At 38.7% G+C, this 21,499-nt stretch overlaps 1 protein-coding gene and 1 long non-coding RNA gene across 2 annotated transcripts; both read left to right on the top strand.

Annotated features, from left to right (window-relative positions):
• The first annotated feature begins 12,088 nt into the window (after window positions 1-12,088).
• Window positions 12,089-17,977, top strand: LOC145652100 (polymeric immunoglobulin receptor-like). The gene is made up of 5 exons (XM_081701569.1): window positions 12,089-12,153; window positions 12,311-12,628; window positions 12,821-12,919; window positions 16,958-17,296; window positions 17,634-17,977. The coding sequence occupies exons 1-5, from the start codon at window positions 12,114-12,116 to the stop codon at window positions 17,975-17,977; spliced, it is 1,140 nt and encodes a 379-aa protein (XP_081557695.1). The 5' UTR covers window positions 12,089-12,113.
• A 677-nt stretch (window positions 17,978-18,654) lies between these two features.
• Window positions 18,655-19,678, top strand: LOC118242720 (uncharacterized). Its single transcript, XR_004777002.2, has 3 exons — window positions 18,655-18,734; window positions 18,871-18,981; window positions 19,445-19,678. It is a non-coding gene; the product is annotated as an uncharacterized LOC118242720 (long non-coding RNA).
• Window positions 19,679-21,499: the final 1,821 nt, after the last annotated feature.

Here is a 21,499-nt window from a genome sequence, read left to right as displayed (position 1 = left end):
TGAGTCTGTCAATCATACACATTCAGGTCAAAACGTTTGCATTCATTAATAGTTCTTAATGTTTCTTTTGTTCTAGAATTTGCTATGTTAATAAAAGGGAAATATGCCACTTTAGGAACGCTTCAGAGATCAGATCTGCATCAGCCTCACTTCCCTTACAGCTACAAATGTATGAAAGTATCAAGTTTATCTTAACCTGTATACATTTATATTTTCAGCATTTAGCAGATGCCCTTATCGAGGGTGATTTACAAAAGTACAGTTTGGCAAAATTGTTATTATTTCTGAAAGCTTTAATTGATGAAGTGATTTTGGCAAAACTGTATGTTACATGCTACTAACCTGCTGTTACATTGAGCTTCACTTCAGTGTAGGCGTGCAGTTGATCATATACATTAACAGCACACTGGTATGTTCCAGTGTCATTTACATTCAGCTCTCTGATAAACACACTGAAGAATCCTGCACTTCTATTATCATGAATTGAGAATCTGTCTTTATGAGTCCACGTACTGTTTTGATTTGTTGTTATTTGATCTAAACATGACTGATCTGTTACATTCTTACAGAAAGATTTCAGTTTGGTTTTGTATTCATCCTCATATCTGCACTTGATGGTGACTCCTCCTTCCGCACATGCAGTCACTGATCTAGAGACCACATCCTTGGACTGTCCTGTATCTGAAAGACATGACAAACATCCATGTCAGCAACAGCTTCATATTGAAGTTGTTCATTTTGTTTCAATTCATCCTTCCCTTTTTCTCTACTGTGTTTTAGTCTTGGTTTGGTTTGTTCTGCATGTCACTGTATGAAATTCCCTGGGAGATGTTATAACACCATTGTAGCACTGATCATCAGTACTGCAACATGTGTTTGAGGGGTGTGATCTTAAATGGGATGATTACAATGTCACTGTAATGGGGCTCAAACCCAGGACAGAGAGGTGATGACCCTGACACTGCTGGGTGAGTTACCACACTTCAATGAAGGTGGGCCCGTGTGCAAAACAGTTAGATCTTAGAACAGGTAAAACAAGAGAAGTAAAAAAAAAACAACAGTAGGGAATCTAACCCCGACCACTTTGTTGCAAAGCAAACGAGCTCCTGCTAGACTAAAACAACCTGCGCGTATATATCGCACTTCACAGGAATGGAGGATGACAAAACAGGAGGAAACACTAAACACCACGCTGATTGTAGAAAACGGGAAAACAAAGGCCGCTATGGGAAGAATGGTAGCACCGATGCACTGAGGAAAACCAAATTCTGAAACTTCCCAAACAAAAACAGAAAACAGGGAGGGACATTAGTGTCTAAGGGGAGCCTTGGGAGAGAGCCAGACTCTAGAAGGGAAAACTGGAGAAGGGCGGGGACGTGTAAAAACACAAACACCCTCACAGCACAGAAGAGAGGTGTAGCACAAGGGCTCACAGACCTCGATACACAGAGTTACCAGCTAGGAGCTTGGATCAAAACTTTAGCAAAGACCCAACACTGAGTGACTGTGTCACTGGGCTGATATAGATCTACCCCAGCTGTTGGGCATCAAGCCTGATTAGTAGTGTGCCTGGTGCCAACCCTTACAGTCACACTGTCATAAGGACACTCAGGACTTCTGTGGTTCAGAAACTCCAGTGGCTCAGAGACTTCCAAGTAAAAGTGGAAAAAAATATATATATATATTTTTATTTCTATGAGGTCTTTGTGGTTACCCATATTTAAAATTAATTCTGTCACTGTTCTATTGCTTCATCTTCAGAAACTGTACTGCTGTAGTGTCACCCATGCGTCTGTTGTTGCTAACACAAGGATTGCTCTTTCCTGTAGATGTTACTCACAGGTATCAAGAGGAAGTGATCTCCAGCTGCTGCTGGATTCAGCACTTACTCGTTTTTGTTGTCCTGTAGTAAACTACAGCTGTTTGGCAACATACCAATATCATATTTCTAAGAAGGTGAAAGGCTAGAGGATCTTCCCATTTGGGTTTTATTTAGTAATATGCTGGTTATAATTTAAATGTGTGCTTCACTTTAGAACAAATGTGACTACGAGTATACATCAGCTCCACACTGGTACCTTTTCTTGACTTCCACAGTGAGGCCTCTGATCTTCCTGTTTTACACATTTCAAAATGCATTTCTGATTCAGTCAACACACAGTGGCAATGAACTGCTAATCAAACTATCTTTGAGTTTGTGTTAACTCTTTAAGTCTCATCTTTGCACTTCATGGTGACTCCCAAATATCCAGTTACGTTTGTTGAGACCCCAGTAAGATCTAAAAATTCACCAAAAGTGACCATCTAAACAAAGACTATATTTGACCCTGCTGATAATAATGATTAAAGGTTGATTTTCATACCTGAGATCACGTGCAGTGTGAAGATGAGAAGAATCTTCATTCTGAGTTCAGCTTTATGTTTACTGCCTCCAACTCCTAGATTAGATGTGTGTTAGAGATTGTGTGTGTCTGTCTATGTAGGTCCCTGCCCCTGTATCTGGGCTTACTAACTCTGTTCATCTTCTTATGGCTTAACTCATATGAAAAACACCCCTCATTTCTATTTTTGAGGGCGGTGAAAGCCTCCTACTATGGAAAGAGAAACATGCATCTAAAACTACTTTTTTTTCTTTCTCTCTCTCTCTCTCTCTCTCTCTCTCTCTCTCTCTCTCTCTCAGCTCGGCAATGAAGGGGACTTGTCCCTCCACACTTGCACACCCTGTCATGAAGAGATGTAGACCAGGATGAGTTCTCCATCCCATACACCCTGCACTCCACCCTTCTCTACTTTACCAAGACAGTAGAGACAGTCTGGGTTTGACTGCCTTTATGTATCTGAGTCTTGTGTTCATGCCTTTTCTGTGGTTCTGGGTGTGACAGTGATTATTTACTTATATTTTTGTATTTCTAGAATGCTAGAATACATTTATATTATAAATAAGCAGAGGAGGAAGAAGAACTGGAATTTCATTGGCCTCATCCCCCATTTTAACCATTTTAACCAATAACAGTTTTAATCATAGAAATGATGGTTTGTTCCACACCACCATGTTTACACTAATCTAGTGTCTTATTTGAATATATGATGCTAAGTCTAAGTGATCATAGGCTGTTAGTGGATGCTGTCCAAACAGTAGTTTCAGCCCTGTAGACAGTGCCTGGCACTCTGCCCACTGCTGCTGGGTGAGAGACCTCAGTGGTAGCTTTCTGGTTAAGGTACTTGATGTTTAATTGGAAGGTTGCTGATTCAAGCCCTGACATTGTTGGGCCTCTGATCAAGGCCCTTAACTCTCAATTGCTCAAGTTGTACTCAGTCATAACTGTAAATTTCTTTGGATAAAAGAGTCAGTTCAATGCTATAAATATACAGTAGTGTCTGAAGTTCCTAAGTGAATGTTGAATGTATTTAACCAAATAGATCTTCTATATAAATATGGTCCACTGTATCCCAAGCCAGTATTTATTATGAACACACGATTGCTACTAGCTCTGTAAGCCTAGACCTCAAAACTGCCTGCCACACCACTATTTCAGACACCTAGACTAGCTAGTTAATTGTGCTAACCCTCAATGTGTAGGCCCTACTGTTATTGCGACATAGAGGAAGTAGCTTCGCTATAGCTTTGGATCTCATACCTTTTATTAATAACACATACAGTAAAAAGTTCTTAACCACTTCCTGTGTAAATCATTATTTCATATGTGCTGCAGCCCTTTAGTCTACTGCCCTGGAAACTTGAACAAACATTGTACTCATTAATATTATGATGTATTGTAACTGCATCTACTTCTTTGGATGCTGTGAGCTGCTCACTTACTTTTAATACCTATCTCCTTCATACAGAAACCCAAAAAGCCATTTCAATTCTCTGCTCTGATTCTGCAGAATGGAGATAATTTTTAATAGTTGTGTACTTCAAGTTAAATTTCTGTAATAGCCTGACTTACAAGTTACTGATAATTTTTTTGATATTCCTTTGAGTGCAATATCCATCCCTGCTCAAATGTTCTGAACTGTATCTTCTGTATGTAATTGGTGATTTCATGCTGCACTGTATTTTCTTCAGGTCAGCTTCCTTCACAGAACTTGCTCACTGTACTATATTTCTTCTGTTGTTTCATGCATTTTCTACATGATGTCACCACCTTTCGGCGTACTGCTGAAATAAGAATATTTACTGTTTTATAGAACATTTTAATCTTCTTGAGAACCACTTTAAGAGCTCATCCCAAATTTGATGTTTGGAAAGCTCATGTCTTTACAGACATTTTTAAAGTTTTTATTTTATTTCTTATTTTTGCTCATGAGTTGTTCACTATGTGGTTTGTAACAATTGTGTCACTTCCTGACAACTATTTCCCAGAGTGCTTTGTGTGTATTGCAAGTTTGAGGTAGTCTGATCTCTGATCTCATGCAACAACAGCTGTTTGAGATCATATAATTTCCTGGAATGAGGGTTAAGTTTAGAATTATTGATAACAAAACAGATGTTGGATCAGTGAAAACCTCACAGTGACACTGGTGGGAGCTGGTAAATAACCTCTAAAACTCACACCCTTCCTCTGGTTAACCTGTAAACATAAAGGCCTAGAAAATGTTTCAGTCTCAAATAAAATAATGTAATTTTCTTATTTCTGTTGTGTACATATTTAATCCCTTCAAATTTTACCAATAAAAAGAGCAGAGACTATTTAAAAGAGCAGAGAGTTTATTTAAGCTGAAATCTCCAATTTCTTTTTATGAAAAATATGAAAGCTGCCTTTGTGTATCACATAGAAATTATGAACTAAGGAAGTAAAAGACTCATTTCAATAAAGAAATGTGTTCCGCCATCTAGTGGGGAACAATGGAACTCCTGGATGTTTTGTGCTACTGAGCCACGATGGTGTGGACATCACGTGACCTCAGAGCCCTTTGCACATAATTGATGGTTCAATAGAGCCACTGAGGGTTTAGTCCCGCCCACTGCTGCAGCCAATACGGTACAACATTCTAAGCACATTATTTACATTGTAGTGCATTATTTACATTATTTACATCAAATATGGCCATCACAATTCAGATCTAGATACTGAATGACTCCAACTACAAAGATAAAACACTGGCTCAAACACAAACAAAGCTGTAAACTTTGCACACATTTTAATTAAATCAAATATCCATGATCAGGTTATCAGTCTGATTCAGCTCACCAGTACTGACCAGAACAAAGCAAATCTTCACAGTGACCATCAGATATGTAGCAGATCAGGACTCTATCATCATATAGATACATGTGTCACTCATTTATCCATCTCACACTCTCTTTAACTGATGTTTTATAAGACAGGCTAATATTAGAATAGCAAAATATCTCATGTAGGTCCCTTTGATTGGCATATTAAGTGCCAGGATATGCAGTGATTATTAATAATTGTTATTTGATTAGAATATTTATCAGATTGTTCATAATTGACCCTCATGCTGTGGAAAGTCCATTAGAAAATCTGGCATGTAAGAAGAGCCGTAAGCCTCAGCTGCAGTTATTCCAAAGAAAAGACCCTAAGTGGACACTGCATACAATTATAGATTGGGAGCTCAGACATCAGCTTTATGTGATATTCTCAGTCATTCTCACAGTTTTATATGTTGAGATGTTTACAGTGACATACTAGTTTCTCAGGAGGAAATTTACAGTCTTCTTTACTTAACAGTCATGCTCCACTTAGGTGGGCTTTAAGTAGATCAGAAGTTTGTCTCTGGAAAAAATGTTAAAACCATAGAAGGTATATGGTTTAAACATAATATATTAACAATGAAAATAAAGCAATCGTCCCTTCACTCGTGAATTATATGATCCACTTTATCTCTCCTACTCTTCCCCCGCCCTGTTCTCCCAGAAGCCGTGCAGTAGCTGCACTGATCACATGCGCTCATGCACACAGCAGTGCCAGTTACAGTCTGTGTGTCTGTGCTGTGGTAGCTGTACAGAACATCCAAAAAGTCAGATGTTCTTCCTTCAAAGGTGAGAGAATGATGTACAGGTGTGTGTGTGTGTGTGTGTGTGTGTGTGTGTGTGTGTGTGTGTGTGTGTGTGAGTGTGTGTGTGTGTGATGTGTGTGTGTGTGTGTGTGTGTGTGTGTGTGTGTGTGTGTGTGTGTGTGTGTGTGTGTGTGTGTGTGAGATGGGGGTGCTGGTCTCATTGTGTGCTTTGCATCACTAAAGCTCTAATCCTAGAATCACCCCTGCTTGTAACTGAATCATTTATTCTACCACGGTGATCATTGTAACTTACTAACTTTGTGCTCTAGATGGCAGTACAGACTTTCTTGCTCAGAACAGCACAGGCTTCGTGACAAACACAGGCCAGCTGGCCTTATATTCTTTTAAATAAAATGTATGATTCTTATTGTGGCTTTGGGAAGCATTCAAACGATCCAGGCAGAATCCAAACACGAGTCCTCCTTGAAGGTCTCCCTGGTCACAGCATCATTAAAACTGTCTGCATTCTCAAAACTTCACTGATGTATTAGTTGGAGCTTCTGCAGACAACCCTTCTGACTGATGTGTATCACCCACTGAGGAATCAGAGAGAAGTGTGGGTAATTGAGCCGTACAATAAGTGTCCTGATGAGGAGAGTTTGATGGTAGTGAAACAGTATAAGAAACAGTATGTGTAAGATCACAGAGGTTTGTGGGTAATTGGACTTGGTCATAAACAGCTTGAAAGGGACCAGAAGGGTTTGTGGGTAGACTGACAGTAGAGTAGACTGTAGCAGCTCTAGTGTCTGAGACAGAATGTCTTCTGGTGTCTTACACACTAGTTCGGTGATGTGATGCATATGGTGTGAACTGCTATGATGAGTTTACTAAATAAATAGATTCGGAAGGTTTATATTATGGAGACAAAGAAGACTCCACTAAAACCTATAAAATGGATACAAAGGGAATGCCTTTTGAAAAGAAAATTGAAATTCAGTAAATGCAAAAGAATGAAGATAGTCCCTCATCATTGCATATATGCTTACATAATGGTAAGTAAACTTGAACTTATTTTGGAAATACTAATTTAGCATATAAGTTCATCTTATAAGTATTGCAGTTGAAACCAGTATTATTTACAGTATTATACATTTAGTGGTCACTTTATTAGACACATAACCATGTTGATGGGCTTATCACCTCCATTTGACTGCACTCTAGGGCATTTATTATTATTATTATTATTATTATTATTACATATATGGCATTTAGCAGACTTTCATATCCAGAGCAACTTACAAAAGTGCTTTGTCATTTACTCAGAGAATGAATGCTAGTACTGTACAGCAGGTTATTGTTACAGGTTATTATTATTATTATTATTATATTTATTTTAATTTGTGGGTGGTGGGGTAACTACAATCTGTGTAGCTCTTACTCTGGTACTAGGTCTATCTTGGTATAAAGGCTACAGTTCTATTAAGGATGATCAGTGGAAACTGGATGCACCTGATCTCAGTTTTGAGTGTCATGGCAAAGGCTGTGAATACTTATGTACATGTGATTTTTAAAAAAAAATAAATTTGCAAAAATTCCGAACTAACTTTTTTTCACTTTGTCATTATGGGGTATTGTGTGTAGAATTATGAGGGAAAAAATGAATTTAATCCATTTCGGAATAATGCTGTAACATAACAAAATCTGGCAAAAGGCAAGTGCTGTGAATACTTTCCAGATGCACTCTATATTCTCTATGAAAACAGCTGGGTTGAGAATCAAGATTTAAATCCAGATTGGTCCTTGGGCAATTTTTCAGTACTGATGATAACAATTTGACCTTAGAATGCTTCAATAACCTCTGGTGCAATTAGAAACAACTGAGAAACAATTTGTCCTTCTTCTAAGCCAAACTACTAGCAGCATCATTCAGTGAATGGAGGTCTTTAATAATGATCAACATCAGCTGTCAGCCATTACAAGAAGTCAACCATTACCACTAAAATAATAATAATAAGTCTTGCAGATGATTTATAAAAAACAAGCTACACAAATGACAACATGTATTTAAATACATGCGTAAAGAAGATGTTTGTGTGTACTAAATGTTTCTCATTTTTAAAGCTCAGTGGATCCAGGAAGATCAACTTAAACAGGGTTTTCTGGGTTTTATCAATTTTGCATGTGTTTTTACACACATAAAACTTTTAGAAACCAAGACCTCCAGACTAAGGATGCATGGTGCCATTTTAGTTAAATAAATGGCCTTATAACAAACACTTAAAAATACAATAAAGATTTACACACACACACACACACACACACACACACACACTTACACTCACACACACTTACACACACACACACACACACACACACACACACATATTCACACACACACACACACACACACACACACACACACACACACACACACACACACACACACAGAAAAATACACTCTGTACATTGCTATCTGATAATAATATAACTTCTCTTGTTGTTTTGCAGGCATGACAGAGCTGATCCTTGTAGGTTCAATGCCAATCAGCACTAGACAGGTATCAGGCCTTGATCTAAACCACATGCCATCCAGTGGACAGGGACAGTACTGAGGACAAAGTGAAATGTGATGCTAATACTGTTGTATACCTACTCTCTCGCAGAATTTTGTTAATGTTTCTGAAGGACACTCAATCTATTAAGGAGACTAGATATGCTACAATATTTGTGCTATAACAATTCCACAGTAATGTGCAAAGTTTCAACATACTTTAGCTTGACTGTCTTGATTAACGCAGATAGAACCTTTATACAAATTGTTCTTCTGCAGAATGAGTGCATCTATCAGGAGATTGAAGATCAGGAGCTGAGTACTGCAGTAACGTCCACACTCACCACTGTCTACACCACAGTGGGGTCTTCACACACTGTAATCTACTCCAGTGTAGATGAACCGTCTGACTCCATCACATACTGCACTGTAAATGTGTCTCAGCAAAGCACAACCCACGCACTAAACTCCAATGAAGCTGAGGACTCTGTGATTTACTCCAAAATGACCTTCTAAGTGTAACCAAAAAACCCAGTCTGTCCACAGTCATCAACAGAGCAACACATAAGACTGAACAACGGCTCATTTAATCATCCATTTAAAGGCTGCAAACAGTTGACAACTCAGAAAAACTTTTTCCTTGGAAACTTCATATCTATCATAACAGTCTATGCATGGCTGATCTGGGGAGGTGCAAGCCACAGAGTAATTGTGAGCAGAAGACACTCAGAGTAATTGTGAGCAGAAGACACTCAGATTAAGTGTGGGGAGAAGAAGACACTCAGGGTAAGTGTGAGGAGGAGAAGAGTAAATATTTGTAGGTATTCGGATCTCCTTACTCAACTTGTGGAGCTGGCAGTACTGGACTGTTTAAAACTCTCAAAGGAACTTTTGCCAGTGAGCTGATTCTGCACACAGGACTCTCAGTATTAATATGATAATATACATGTATCATGTATGTAAATGTTATTCTATTTGTTCTGTTTTTGTGGCAGTGGAATTTGCCTGATGAGTTCAGGAGGAAACAGTGCCATCTGGTGGAAATAATATGCTTTTTATATTAATATGCTTTCTGATATATTAAAGGTTTTTGTGTGTAAAAAACCTTTTACAAGTTAAAATAAATTGTCCAAGTGGATCTAATAACAGGGTGCCTAAGACAGACTCTAACAAGAAATGATGTGAAATGTATGCCTACTGTATGTGTATGTGTGTGCATGCGCATATGTGTGTGTGTGTGTGTGTGTGTGTGTGTGTGTGTGTGTGTGTGTGTGTCTGTGTGTGTGTGTGTGTGTGTGTGTGTGTGTGTGTGTGTGTGTGTGTGTGTGTGTGTGTGTGCTTGTGAAATAAAGAAAAATGACAAAGTGAGGGAAAATAGGAGAAGGTGACTGTATATTTTAAACTCTGTATAACACAAAACATTTCCCTCAGTACTTAGTTATTCCAAAATCACAGACAGACACACCCAGTTCAGCACATATGGCAGCCACACCCTACTCCTGCTGAACTGACCAGAGTATGTTTACAAGGGAGTCTATTGTAACAGGTACCACCTTAGGCCTTTTAAAAAGCAACATCACTGGTGTCAATAAACTACAGGTTTATTAATGCAATTTAACAACCATAAATGTACATACATACATATACACACACTCACTCATTGTTCTGCATCGGACTAGTGCTGAAGTCAAACCTCACACAAATAAACTATGCACTCCTGTTGCAGTCTTGCACATTATCCTACTTGCTGTACTAAACCAGCACTGTACTTTGAACTGTTCTGGCTGCTACCGGTGACTGCTATGTTCAGGGTAGTATGTCACTGATTCCTATGCACAACTGGCTTTACATATGCCCAGTACTGTGTACTGGACTAAATAATTGCATTGTCTACTCATTTTGTATTTGTCCTGTCCTGTATTTATTGTTGTTTATTTAATGACATTTTTGCACTATATTGTACTGTTTGCACTTGTGTAGCATGTTGTCTGTTGCACTGTTGTTTTGTGTTGCACCATGGTCCTGGAGGAACATTGTCTCGTTTTTGTTGTGTACTTGTATATAGCTGAAATGACAATAAAACCTCTTTGAACTTTGAACTTTGAACTTGAATAAAGTAAAATACAAAGAGCGGAAAATCTGGTTCTGCATTACAAGCACAAAGGGCTTCACTGACATTTAACGTGGTCACCATCACATATGTGCATAAATCACTTCGTCAATACAATTCATGATATTTTAGTTTATTTCAACACCACGCCTAATAAATCCCTGCCATAAAATTAATTGCACTCACACCATTCAGATGTGGAGTAACTGAGCAAAAACACACAAGTAAAACCTCATTTTACTGTGTGATTATTTTTCCTCAGAAACACATGATAAGTTATTAGGCTATACAGTCTATGCTGACAAACCTGTTGCACTCAGAGATTAAGTGGGTAGACATACTCTACTGCAGCTGTACTCGTACTGCAGCTGCAGTGATGCTCACTGAACTCTAGATGGCAGTACTGGTATGCTGTACTGTAGCATGGACCTTTGACTAACTGGGAATATCTTAACCTCCTCCCTTCCTCTAGGGGGTACAGTCCCTGCTTCTCATAGGTGTGTGAGTGATTTGATTGTAACATGCTGGTTTCTGTATGTAAAGAGTCCTTGTGTTGAGAAAGGTACTATATAAATGTGTCAGATAAGTGAAAGTTTGAAGTTTGGATACATTAAACTCTACTGGGTAAAATTGCTACAGGGGAATGGGGACCAGACAGAGGACCCATTTAGCAATGCCAGGTTGCATAAAATGTTTTTACCACTAAATGGCACAGTGGTGCAGCAGAGTGTACAACTGTGGAACCAGCTACCAATAACTGTACAGCTCTTTGTTTGTGACAATGTGCCAAACAAAACATGAAATGTTTTTAACCTAAATGGAAACAAACAAATACATAAGATTAGTTCGTCATTATCACAGACTATTTAGGACAGACAGCATCTGAGACCTTAGTCTTTGTCATAGCAACACAGACACATACAATACAGTTGCTGCTTTGGTCTGATGTACAGTAAAGCAAAAAGTCTAAAGTAAAGGAAAGCACAACAGTATATATATGAAATAATGACACACACAGGAAAAGGTGCAGGGAGGCTTAGAAATGAGTCTGAGAAAAAGAAAAAGGAAGTGGCAGGAGCTCACTGTGGGTTTTTTGTTTTTCTGAACATGCATATTGTTTATAAAACACCTGGACAAAACATGTCCAAGACTTCCTTCACATCATTGTTTAACATCAGTGTGTTCACCACTGTGTGTGAGGTCACATTAGGACTTAGGTGATGGCTCTCCAGATATAAACTACACCTGATCTTGGACTACGTCACACTCTCAGTGAACTCAGTTCAGTCACACTCTGAAAGAAAGATAAAAAGAGAGAAAAGAGAAAGAAATGAGAAATCCAAAGACAGAGAGAAGAGCTCTGAAAAAATGAGAGAGAATAGAGGCGGTGATTGGTTACACACACCACTTTAAGCAGTGATGAGAACTGAAGGGGGACGTGTCAGACTATGAGACAGTTCTCCCAGAACTCTCACCACCCAGTTCAACATGTGGACACTTATACTCGTCTTGTCCAGTCTATTCCCAGGTGAGTTGTCCATTTACTGCTCACTATCATCAGACAGGTTCAGAACATTATTAGTTTACCTGCCACACAGAGAGGGACTTGGTAGTGAAGTGAATAGTCATAACAGTGGATCTTCTGCATGTACTGTACATTACTAACACAATGATTTATTTTACAGCTGGAACTGCTGCTGTAACTACAGTAACTGGATACAAGGGCCGTTCAGTTCAGATCAGATGCCCCTATAAGTCTGGATATGAAACCCACATGAAGTACCTCTGCAGAGGAGAGTGTTATACTTTCTGGACTAAGAACATCCCTGTTGATTCTAAAACTGCTAAAGACAAGAGATTCTCTCTGAATGATGACACAGCAGCCAGAGTCTTCACTGTTACCATCACTGATCTGAGATCTGAGGATGGAGGAAAATACTGGTGTGCGACACAGCAGAAAGGGCATGATCACTACACAGAGATTCTGTTAGTGGTTAAAGTGGGTGAGTGATGAGCAGATAACGACAGTTATGATGATGGTGATGATGATGATGATGATGATGATGATGATGATGATGATGATTAACTGAGGCAATTATGTGAAGTAGGGATTTATAATACATAAAAAACAAGATTTTTGTGTGTACTGAATATGAGAAATATTTGAAATTTAGAAGTCTGTTTCTGTCTTTCAGACACACCTATGAATGTTATTGTCTCACACTCCACCTACACCCCTCCAACACCTGATCCCAGCACATCGGTGTATACTGAGTCCACATGGTCATCTGGAGGTAGGCAGAGATAGAAGGTAGACATCTATCTATTTACATGCCTAACAAGGGGTTATGCTGTTTTAAGCCACAACATTGCTAGGTTACCACTGTTGGGCCCCTGAGCAAGGCCACTCTCATTTGCACATGTACTTGTTCACTGTTAGCTTTTCTTTTTTTGAATAAACACTAAACATTAAATGCTGTAGAAAATTCTCTCTGGATGATGTAACAGAAGGCTGAGTCTTCAATATTACCATCACTGATCTGAGATCAGAGGATGGAGGAATATACTGGTGAGTGACAGTGTAAACACTGCTTGACCAATACACAGAGTGTGATTAAAAGTGGCCAGTGTAAGACAGGGGACAATAAATTAATTCTTACTATTAGAATATATACATATTCTTAAACACTGATACTATCCTGCTAAATAGTACCTCAACAGGAATATAGAAATATAATCAAATAATCACTGTGAATATGAATAGCTTCACATGGACCAATTAGCCAAGTAGTTTAATGGTTCATATATGTTGGGCTGCTTTTATACACTTTGAGTTTGGCAGTTCTTTAACATGAGAGAGAGACAGAAATGATGAGAGAGAAAACAAGCACAGCACCACCATAGAACAGAGAGAGACACAGGAAGTGTTGCCATGGTTACATATGAGTTTGAACCATGCGACTCACCACTGCGGGTTAGAGTGTGAAGAGCTTCTATTTTCTATAACTGTCATGTCTCCTGTCCAGCTGAGACGTTTGTCCTTAGCATTTTACAGTAGCATTCACTTCTTTAAAATGAACCCTCTGTAATAATGGCTTTCTGCAGTTATCTGTGATTCATGCAGGATCATTAGCAAAATGTAATCATTGTTTTTCACTGACAAACACTTTTTTTTTTTTAATCTGGCTGCCTGAACATGGTTGTGAACTCCTGTCCAATGTCTCTAAATAAACCTTCAGTAACACAGGATTTTTGAGAAACTTAATGTTTTAGCTGTAATGTCATATTTTAATAGTTACATCTGCATCTTTATAAAATAATTAACATTAAATTCTAAGATGAATGGAATGTATTGCATATTTCCTGGAAACTGTTGTAATCTCACTAGTGTAGATTTCTGTGAGCTGTTCCTGAGCCATTTCAGTGGATCGCAAACTACACTCTATTACCTAGGAAGGATATGCTTATGTGAAACATATACAAAACTCACCACAAACTTACAGAAACTGAATTAATTATGGTAAAGAATAAAAGCTAAAAACCTCTCTGTCGGTTTAGATGGCAGGCAGGGCCGTGAACGACGTCACTACAGGGACGTGACACACCCGGCCTGGCTCAAACCACATTATTTCACTCTACCATATCACACATCCCTGTCACCTCGCCCTCACACACTCATTCCTACACACTTTACACACACAGTATACCAGCACAGCATACATGTACATCACTACCTCTGTAGCATCTGCATGTCTACAACTATAACCCCAGCCTTACTGCTAGAGGAACCCCCCCAAAAAAACGGTTTATATTATCAGCAACCGAGCTGGTCCAAAACCCGATAAAGCCCATACAGCGAGTGATCCAGTGACACATACTCAAGGTCATAAATGTATCTATAAAGGCCTGTACCCACAATGTATGTGAATAGCCTCCAGACCATGTGTACCTGTTATTTTGTGTTGTGGAATTTGAGAAGATTCTGACTTGCTATGACCACAAAACTTGACATGTAGTTACACTGAATCAGATCAGTTCTATTTTCTCTAAGGACAAAATAGCAGAAATAGCAGTATTGCATGCACATATGATTTCATATAAATTCTATATATTATATGTGGCCCCTGCTGTTCTACCAGAGACTGAGATCTGTGCTCTCATCTCTAATGCTTTACTAGGATCCTTCATTACCTTATTTGTGGTTTTGGTCATAATAACAATCATTCTTCTGATGTGTGTAATAATGCTGGGAAAGCTAAAGAAAAAGAGGAAGACATCAAAAGGTAGGAAACACACAGAGAGAGAGAGAGAGAGAGAGAGAGAGAGAGAGAGAGAAAGAGAGAGAGAGAGAGAGAAATAGTTTAAGATGCATGTTTCTCTCTCTGTAGTAGGAGGCTTAAGGCCATTCTATTAATGCCAGTCTATTTTTCACTGCCCTCAAAAACAGAAATAAGAGTTTTTTTCATATGAGTTAAGCCATAAGAAGATGAACAGGGTTAGTAAGCCCAGATACAGTGGCAGGGACCTACATAGACAGACACACCCAATCTCTAACACACATCTAATCTAGGAGTTGGAGGCAGTAAACATAAAGCTGAACTCAGAATCTTCATTCTTCTCATCTTCACACTGCATGTGATCTCAGGTATAAAAATCAATCTTTAATCATTATTATCAGCAGGGTCAAATATAGTCTTTGTTTAGATGGTCACTTTTGGTGAATTTTTAGATCTTACTGGGGTCTCAACAAACATAACTGGATATTTGGGAGTCGCCATGAAGTGCAAAGAAGAGACTTAAAGAGTTAACACAAACTCAAAGATAGTTTGATTAGCAGTTCATTGCCACTGTGTGTTGACTGAATCAGAAATGCATTTTGAAATGTGTAAAACAGGAAGATCAGAGGCCTCACTGTGGAATTCAGTAAAAGGTACCAGTGTGGAGCTGATGTATACTCGTAGTCACATTTGTTCTAAAGTGAAGCACACATTTAAATTATAACCAGCATATTACTAAATAAAATCCAAATGGGAGGATCCTCTAACCTTTCACCTTATTAGAAATATGATATTGGCATGTTGCCAAACAGCTGTAGTTTACTACAGGACAACAAAAACGAGTAAGTGCTGAATCCAGCAGCAGCTGGAGATCACTTCCTCTTGATAGCTGTGAGTAACATCTACAGGAAAGAGCAATCCTTGTGTTAGCAACAACAGACGCATGGGTGACAGTACAGCAGTACAGTTTCTGAAGATGAAGCAATAGAACAGTGACAGAATTAATTTTAAATATGGGTAACCACAAAGACCTCATAGAAATAAAAATATATATATATATATATTTTTTTTCCACTTTTACTTGGAAGTCTCTGAGCCACTGGAGTTTCTGAACCACAGAAGTCCTGAGTGTCCTTATGACAGTGTGACTGTAAGGGTTGGCACCAGGCACACTACTAATCAGGCTTGATGCCCAACAGCTGGGGTAGATCTATATAAGCCCAGTGACACAGTCACTCAGTGTTGGGTCTTTGCTAAAGTTTTGATCCAAGCTCCTAGCTGGTAACTCTGTGTATCGAGGTCTGTGAGCCCTTGTGCTACACCTCTCTTCTGCGCTGTGAGGGTGTTTGTGTTTTTACACGTCCCCGCCCTTCTCCAGTTTTCCCTTCTAGAGTCTGGCTCTCTCCCAAGGCTCCCCTTAGACACTAATGTCCCTCCCTGTTTTCTGTTTTTGTTTGGGAAGTTTCAGAATTTGGTTTTCCTCAGTGCATCGGTGCTACCATTCTTCCCATAGCGGCCTTTGTTTTCCCGTTTTCTACAATCAGCGTGGTGTTTAGTGTTTCCTCCTGTTTTGTCATCCTCCATTCCTGTGAAGTGCGATATATACACGCAGGTTGTTTTAGTCTAGCGGGAGCTCGTTTGCTTTGCAACAAAGTGGTCGGGGTTAGATTCCCTACTGTTGTTTTTTTTTTACTTCTCTTGTTTTACCTGTTCTAAGATCTAACTGTTTTGCACACGGGCCCACCTTCATTGAAGTGTGGTAACTCACCCAGCAGTGTCAGGGTCATCACCTCTCTGTCCTGGGTTTGAGCCCCATTACAGTGACATTGTAATCATCCCATTTAAGATCACACCCCTCAAACACATGTTGCAGTACTGATGATCAGTGCTACAATGGTGTTATAACATCTCCCAGGGAATTTCATACAGTGACATGCAGAACAAACCAAACCAAGACTAAAACACAGTAGAGAAAAAGGGAAGGATGAATTGAAACAAAATGAACAACTTCAATATGAAGCTGTTGCTGACATGGATGTTTGTCATGTCTTTCAGATACAGGACAGTCCAAGGATGTGGTCTCTAGATCAGTGACTGCATGTGCGGAAGGAGGAGTCACCATCAAGTGCAGATATGAGGATGAATACAAAACCAAACTGAAATCTTTCTGTAAGAATGTAACAGATCAGTCATGTTTAGATCAAATAACAACAAATCAAAACAGTACGTGGACTCATAAAGACAGATTCTCAATTCATGATAATAGAAGTGCAGGATTCTTCAGTGTGTTTATCAGAGAGCTGAGTGTAAATGACACTGGAACATACCAGTGTGCTGTTAATGTATCTGATCAACTGCACGCCTACACTGAAGTGAAGCTCAATGTAACAGCAGGTTAGTAGCATGTAACATACAGTTTTGCCAAAATCACTTCATCAATTAAAGCTTTCAGAAATAATAACAATTTTGCCAAACTGTACTTTTGTAAATCACCCTCGATAAGGGCATCTGCTAAATGCTGAAAATATAAATGTATACAGGTTAAGATAAACTTGATACTTTCATACGTTTGTAGCTGTAAGGGAAGTGAGGCTGATGCAGATCTGATCTCTGAAGCGTTCCTAAAGTGGCATATTTCCCTTTTATTAACATAGCAAATTCTAGAACAAAAGAAACATTAAGAACTATTAATGAATGCAAACGTTTTGACCTGAATGTGTATGATTGACAGACTCATGCTGTGGTAAGACCATCAATGCCTATGTAGGAGAAACTGTGAACATCAGCTGCCATTACCCAGAATCCCACAGGAGTGAACCCAAGCTTTTCTGCAAGAGAGTGGACACTGGTGGCTGTAATTATATAGGATCAGTCAGCAAAACAGGAAAACCAGAAACTAAAAAAAACATCTCACTGTATTATGACAGAGAAAAGCAAAACCTGACTGTGACTATCAGATATGTCACGGTTCAGGACTCTGGTGAATACTGGTGTGGAACTACATCAGACTGGACAACTGATCGTGGATTCAAGATTTATAGTACACAGATCTACCTGAGAGTTATAGGTGAGTAAATAACAAGAACTGTGTAATACTTTATTGTTTTGACAATGCAGAGGCAACATCTATACATCATTCTAAATTACTTAATTAAAAAACTATTTTAGCAAATCCTAGAGAGTCCAGAATCAGTTGATGCTGTTTAGATGACAGGAACTAAACAAATGTTTTTATCCTTGGGTAGTAAAGGCTGTAAAGTAGTCTAGTGCCTGTAGGTAGCCAAGGCTGTAGTCTAGTGTCTGTAGGTTACCTGGAGACTGTAAAATAGTCTAGTGTCTATAGGTAGACAAGGCTGTAAATTTGACTAGTGTCTGTTTGTAGCCAAGTGTCTTTTGTGTGTTTTATTTGTTCACTGCCCTCCCAACCCATATGACTGATCAACAATATTATAAATGTCTAAATGAGTAGAGTCTGAATTAGCTGTTGAACACTGTTACACTTCCCATCTAATTTACAGCACTAAATTTGTTTTCAAATTTACAACCACCAGCACCAAAATGCAGATTTTAAAAGCCACCACATCCACAATATCTGAAGCAACTGTGGATTTCTTTGCCATGTATGAAATTAAAGCATGCCACAGACACACTGGACACGTGTCACTGTCAACAGTCTATATCAATAACATTATAATAATCTGTCACTCCTGTGTTTATTTTTCTATTTAACCAGAGAGTCCAGTTTCAGCCTTATCACCACATTCATCATCACACATCAGTCCACAGTTCACCAAACCAACCACATCCTCAGGAGCTTCCTCTCCTGATACAGGTGCTGACACACAGTGGACTGTACAGCATGGAGTGAAACTACTCACATACTGTCAGCTTCATCACACACTTCTGAATGATCAGGATAAAGGTTAAATGTGATTGGTTCACTGATTATGACTCTGTGCCCTCTCCAGGATTTCCATATTCCACTGTGATCAGTGTTGTGTGTGTGATTCTGGTGCTGCTTCTGATGGGAACCTCATTTCTCACAGTGACTCTCAGAAAGAGAAGCAGAAAGGAGCAGGGTATTACTACACACACACACACACACACACACACACACACACACACACACACACACACACACACACACACACACACACACTAACCCTTCAAAAATGATCACACAAAGGCATACTTATCAATCAACATGAGGATAACACATTCAAATCTGTATGTCCAGATGTGAGTGCAGCATTTATCTGTTCTGTAAGCATTGTAGATTAAACACATTTATTAGTCATGAACAGAACTCATTAGACCCCAGAGCTGCCTGCTGATTCCCTCTGCTGGCTAGAAATGGACATGAACGAGCATTGTTAAAATATGGAATAAAGACAATAAACTAAAGCCTATGTATTCCACTGTTTATCTGCATTTGAATAGTATCTACAGTTGAAGTGCTTAATGTGAACAATAACATGTATTAATGTAACATTTTATTATTTAATTTATTCATTTGTGATTAATTCCTTAATTCCTTCTCAGCATCGTCCAAAGGCCAGTCCGTCCAAGACTCCTCACACAGCCATGGGGTGAGTCATGACTGTATCACACATCTATGGGATGAGTCATAACTATCACACAGCCATGGGGTGAGTCATGACTGTGGGTCATTAGCAGGCCTATACCTGTAATAGAATTACAATGCCTTTTCTAGCACAGTCACAAGGAGGCCTGATGTGTGTGAGCATGGTTACATACAGGCTACAAGAAATCTTAAAGCTGCATCTCTTTATTATTTAAATAAAAAAAATAATAAACAGATTTAGCTTTAAGATTTCAGACAAACATAAAAATGTAAAAAAAAAAAGAAGAAGAAAGAAAAACAACAGTTCCTCCAAATGTGTCTCCAGTCCAGTTTCTAGTGCATTTCTCATGACAGTGCCTGTTGCTCCCTTATACTGTATTTACACCTGCTACCTCTGGGACCACACGGTGTTCAAACTGGGCAAAGCAAGGAAACTAGTGACCTTACTATGCCTCCAAAAATGAATTTTCATACCTCACATGAATGAAAAAAACTAGAAGACAAAAAAAAATCAATATCATAGTTTAAGTTCAAGTTCACAAGATAACCTTTTTTTCTTATTTCTTTGAGGTTCGACTTTCTGTCTGTGACTATGAGGATATTAAAGACATCAGAAGCCATTCTGTCTCAGACACTGGAGCTCCTACAGTCTACTCTAATGATTGTCTACTCACAAATCCCTCTGATCCCTCGCAAACTGTTTATGCAAATACACATTTACACACAAACCAGTTAGAGCCCTCCCAAACTGTTTATGCAAATGTACAGTTACCCACAAACCCCTATGATCTCTCCCAAACTGTTTATGCAAATGCACATTTACACACAAACCAGTTAGAGCCCTCCCAAACTGTTTATGCAAATGTACAGTTACCCACAAACCCCTATGATCTCTCCCAAACTGTTTATGCAAATGTTCAGTTACCCACAAACCCCTGTGATGCTCCATGTACTGTTGACACTACTGCACAGTACCATTAAACTCTCCTGATAAGGACATTTATTTCAAGGATCAATTGCCCACAATTCTCTCTGATTCATTGGTGTATGACACTCAGCAGTTTGAAACCTAATTTCAGTAACTGTAGGCAGCATTCTGAGGCAGGAAGGCAGTAAGTCTGAACTGAAATTTGCATAACATGTTGCCTGCTAAGGTTCCTCCATGGAACCGAGTTTGGAAGGCAAAATTGATGTATCTTCTGCTGCCCAACATCTCTCATAATCCTGTGTGTCACTGCCGATTCGTCAAGAGGAAAAACATGTCAGAAGCACCAGTGATGTGGTGGACAGCATTTTGTAAATGTTTCTTGACAAATATTACTAAGTTATTTATATTTATAGAAATATTTATATATTATATTTCTGACAGGAAATAGGCAGTAATCCAAGCGAGTATAGCCAGTAAGATGTCTTGCTAACATTAGCATAGCATGTTATTTGTAATTGTTTTAAGGTAACATTTTATTTCTATTGAGAAATTCCTTGTGTAATCTCTGTATATTCATTGTTATCTTCAATGAATTATGAAGATACACTTAAATACAGTTAATGGTTATGTTAACATTCCACTGAGCCTAACATACTTTTCTGTGTTAGCGAGTTTTAACAGGGTGATTTTCCTTATCACTATTATGTTAGTCACTCCATCAGTTGATAGTCAGCTGTTGGTATTTTGGCAACTCCCTTTGAAGTGTGCCTGAACATGGTTCAGTTTGTAGGGAACTTCATACCAAAATGTTGCCACAATACAAAATATATTTTTTTCATGTTCTTTTATATCTTCTTTGTACATTCAGTGTTTATCTCCTTTTCATTCAAATGTTTGGGTTTTTTAAAAATAAAGTCTGCTTGAACTTTACGCACGTGTCATGACCAGATTGTAGCTGTTATGTTTCAGCAGAAACAGGCAAGAGGCAGAAAGCAAATGCAGGAGGTGGTTTAATAAGTGAGGGTAACAAAATATGGAGGGTAGCAAACCGAGGCAAAGGGAAACAGACAAAAATAATACACAA

The sequence above is a fragment of the Electrophorus electricus genome, chromosome 18 (assembly GCF_041902795.1).
Source record: "Electrophorus electricus isolate QZ-2024a chromosome 18, ASM4190279v1, whole genome shotgun sequence".
NCBI lineage: Eukaryota > Metazoa > Chordata > Actinopteri > Gymnotiformes > Gymnotidae > Electrophorus > Electrophorus electricus.
This window is presented reverse-complemented; position numbering and strand designations above follow the sequence as displayed.

Bases quoted from the DNA above. Each gene is read 5' to 3' on its own strand.
- LOC145652100 (XM_081701569.1), top strand. From the start codon at position 12,114: ATGTGGACACTTATACTCGTCTTGTCCAGTCTATTCCCAG. The intron at 12,154-12,310 runs GTGAGTTGTCCA...TTTATTTTACAG, and splicing joins CTTGTCCAGTCTATTCCCAG to CTGGAACTGCTGCTGTAACT. The intron at 12,629-12,820 runs GTGAGTGATGAG...TCTGTCTTTCAG, and splicing joins TCTGTTAGTGGTTAAAGTGG to ACACACCTATGAATGTTATT.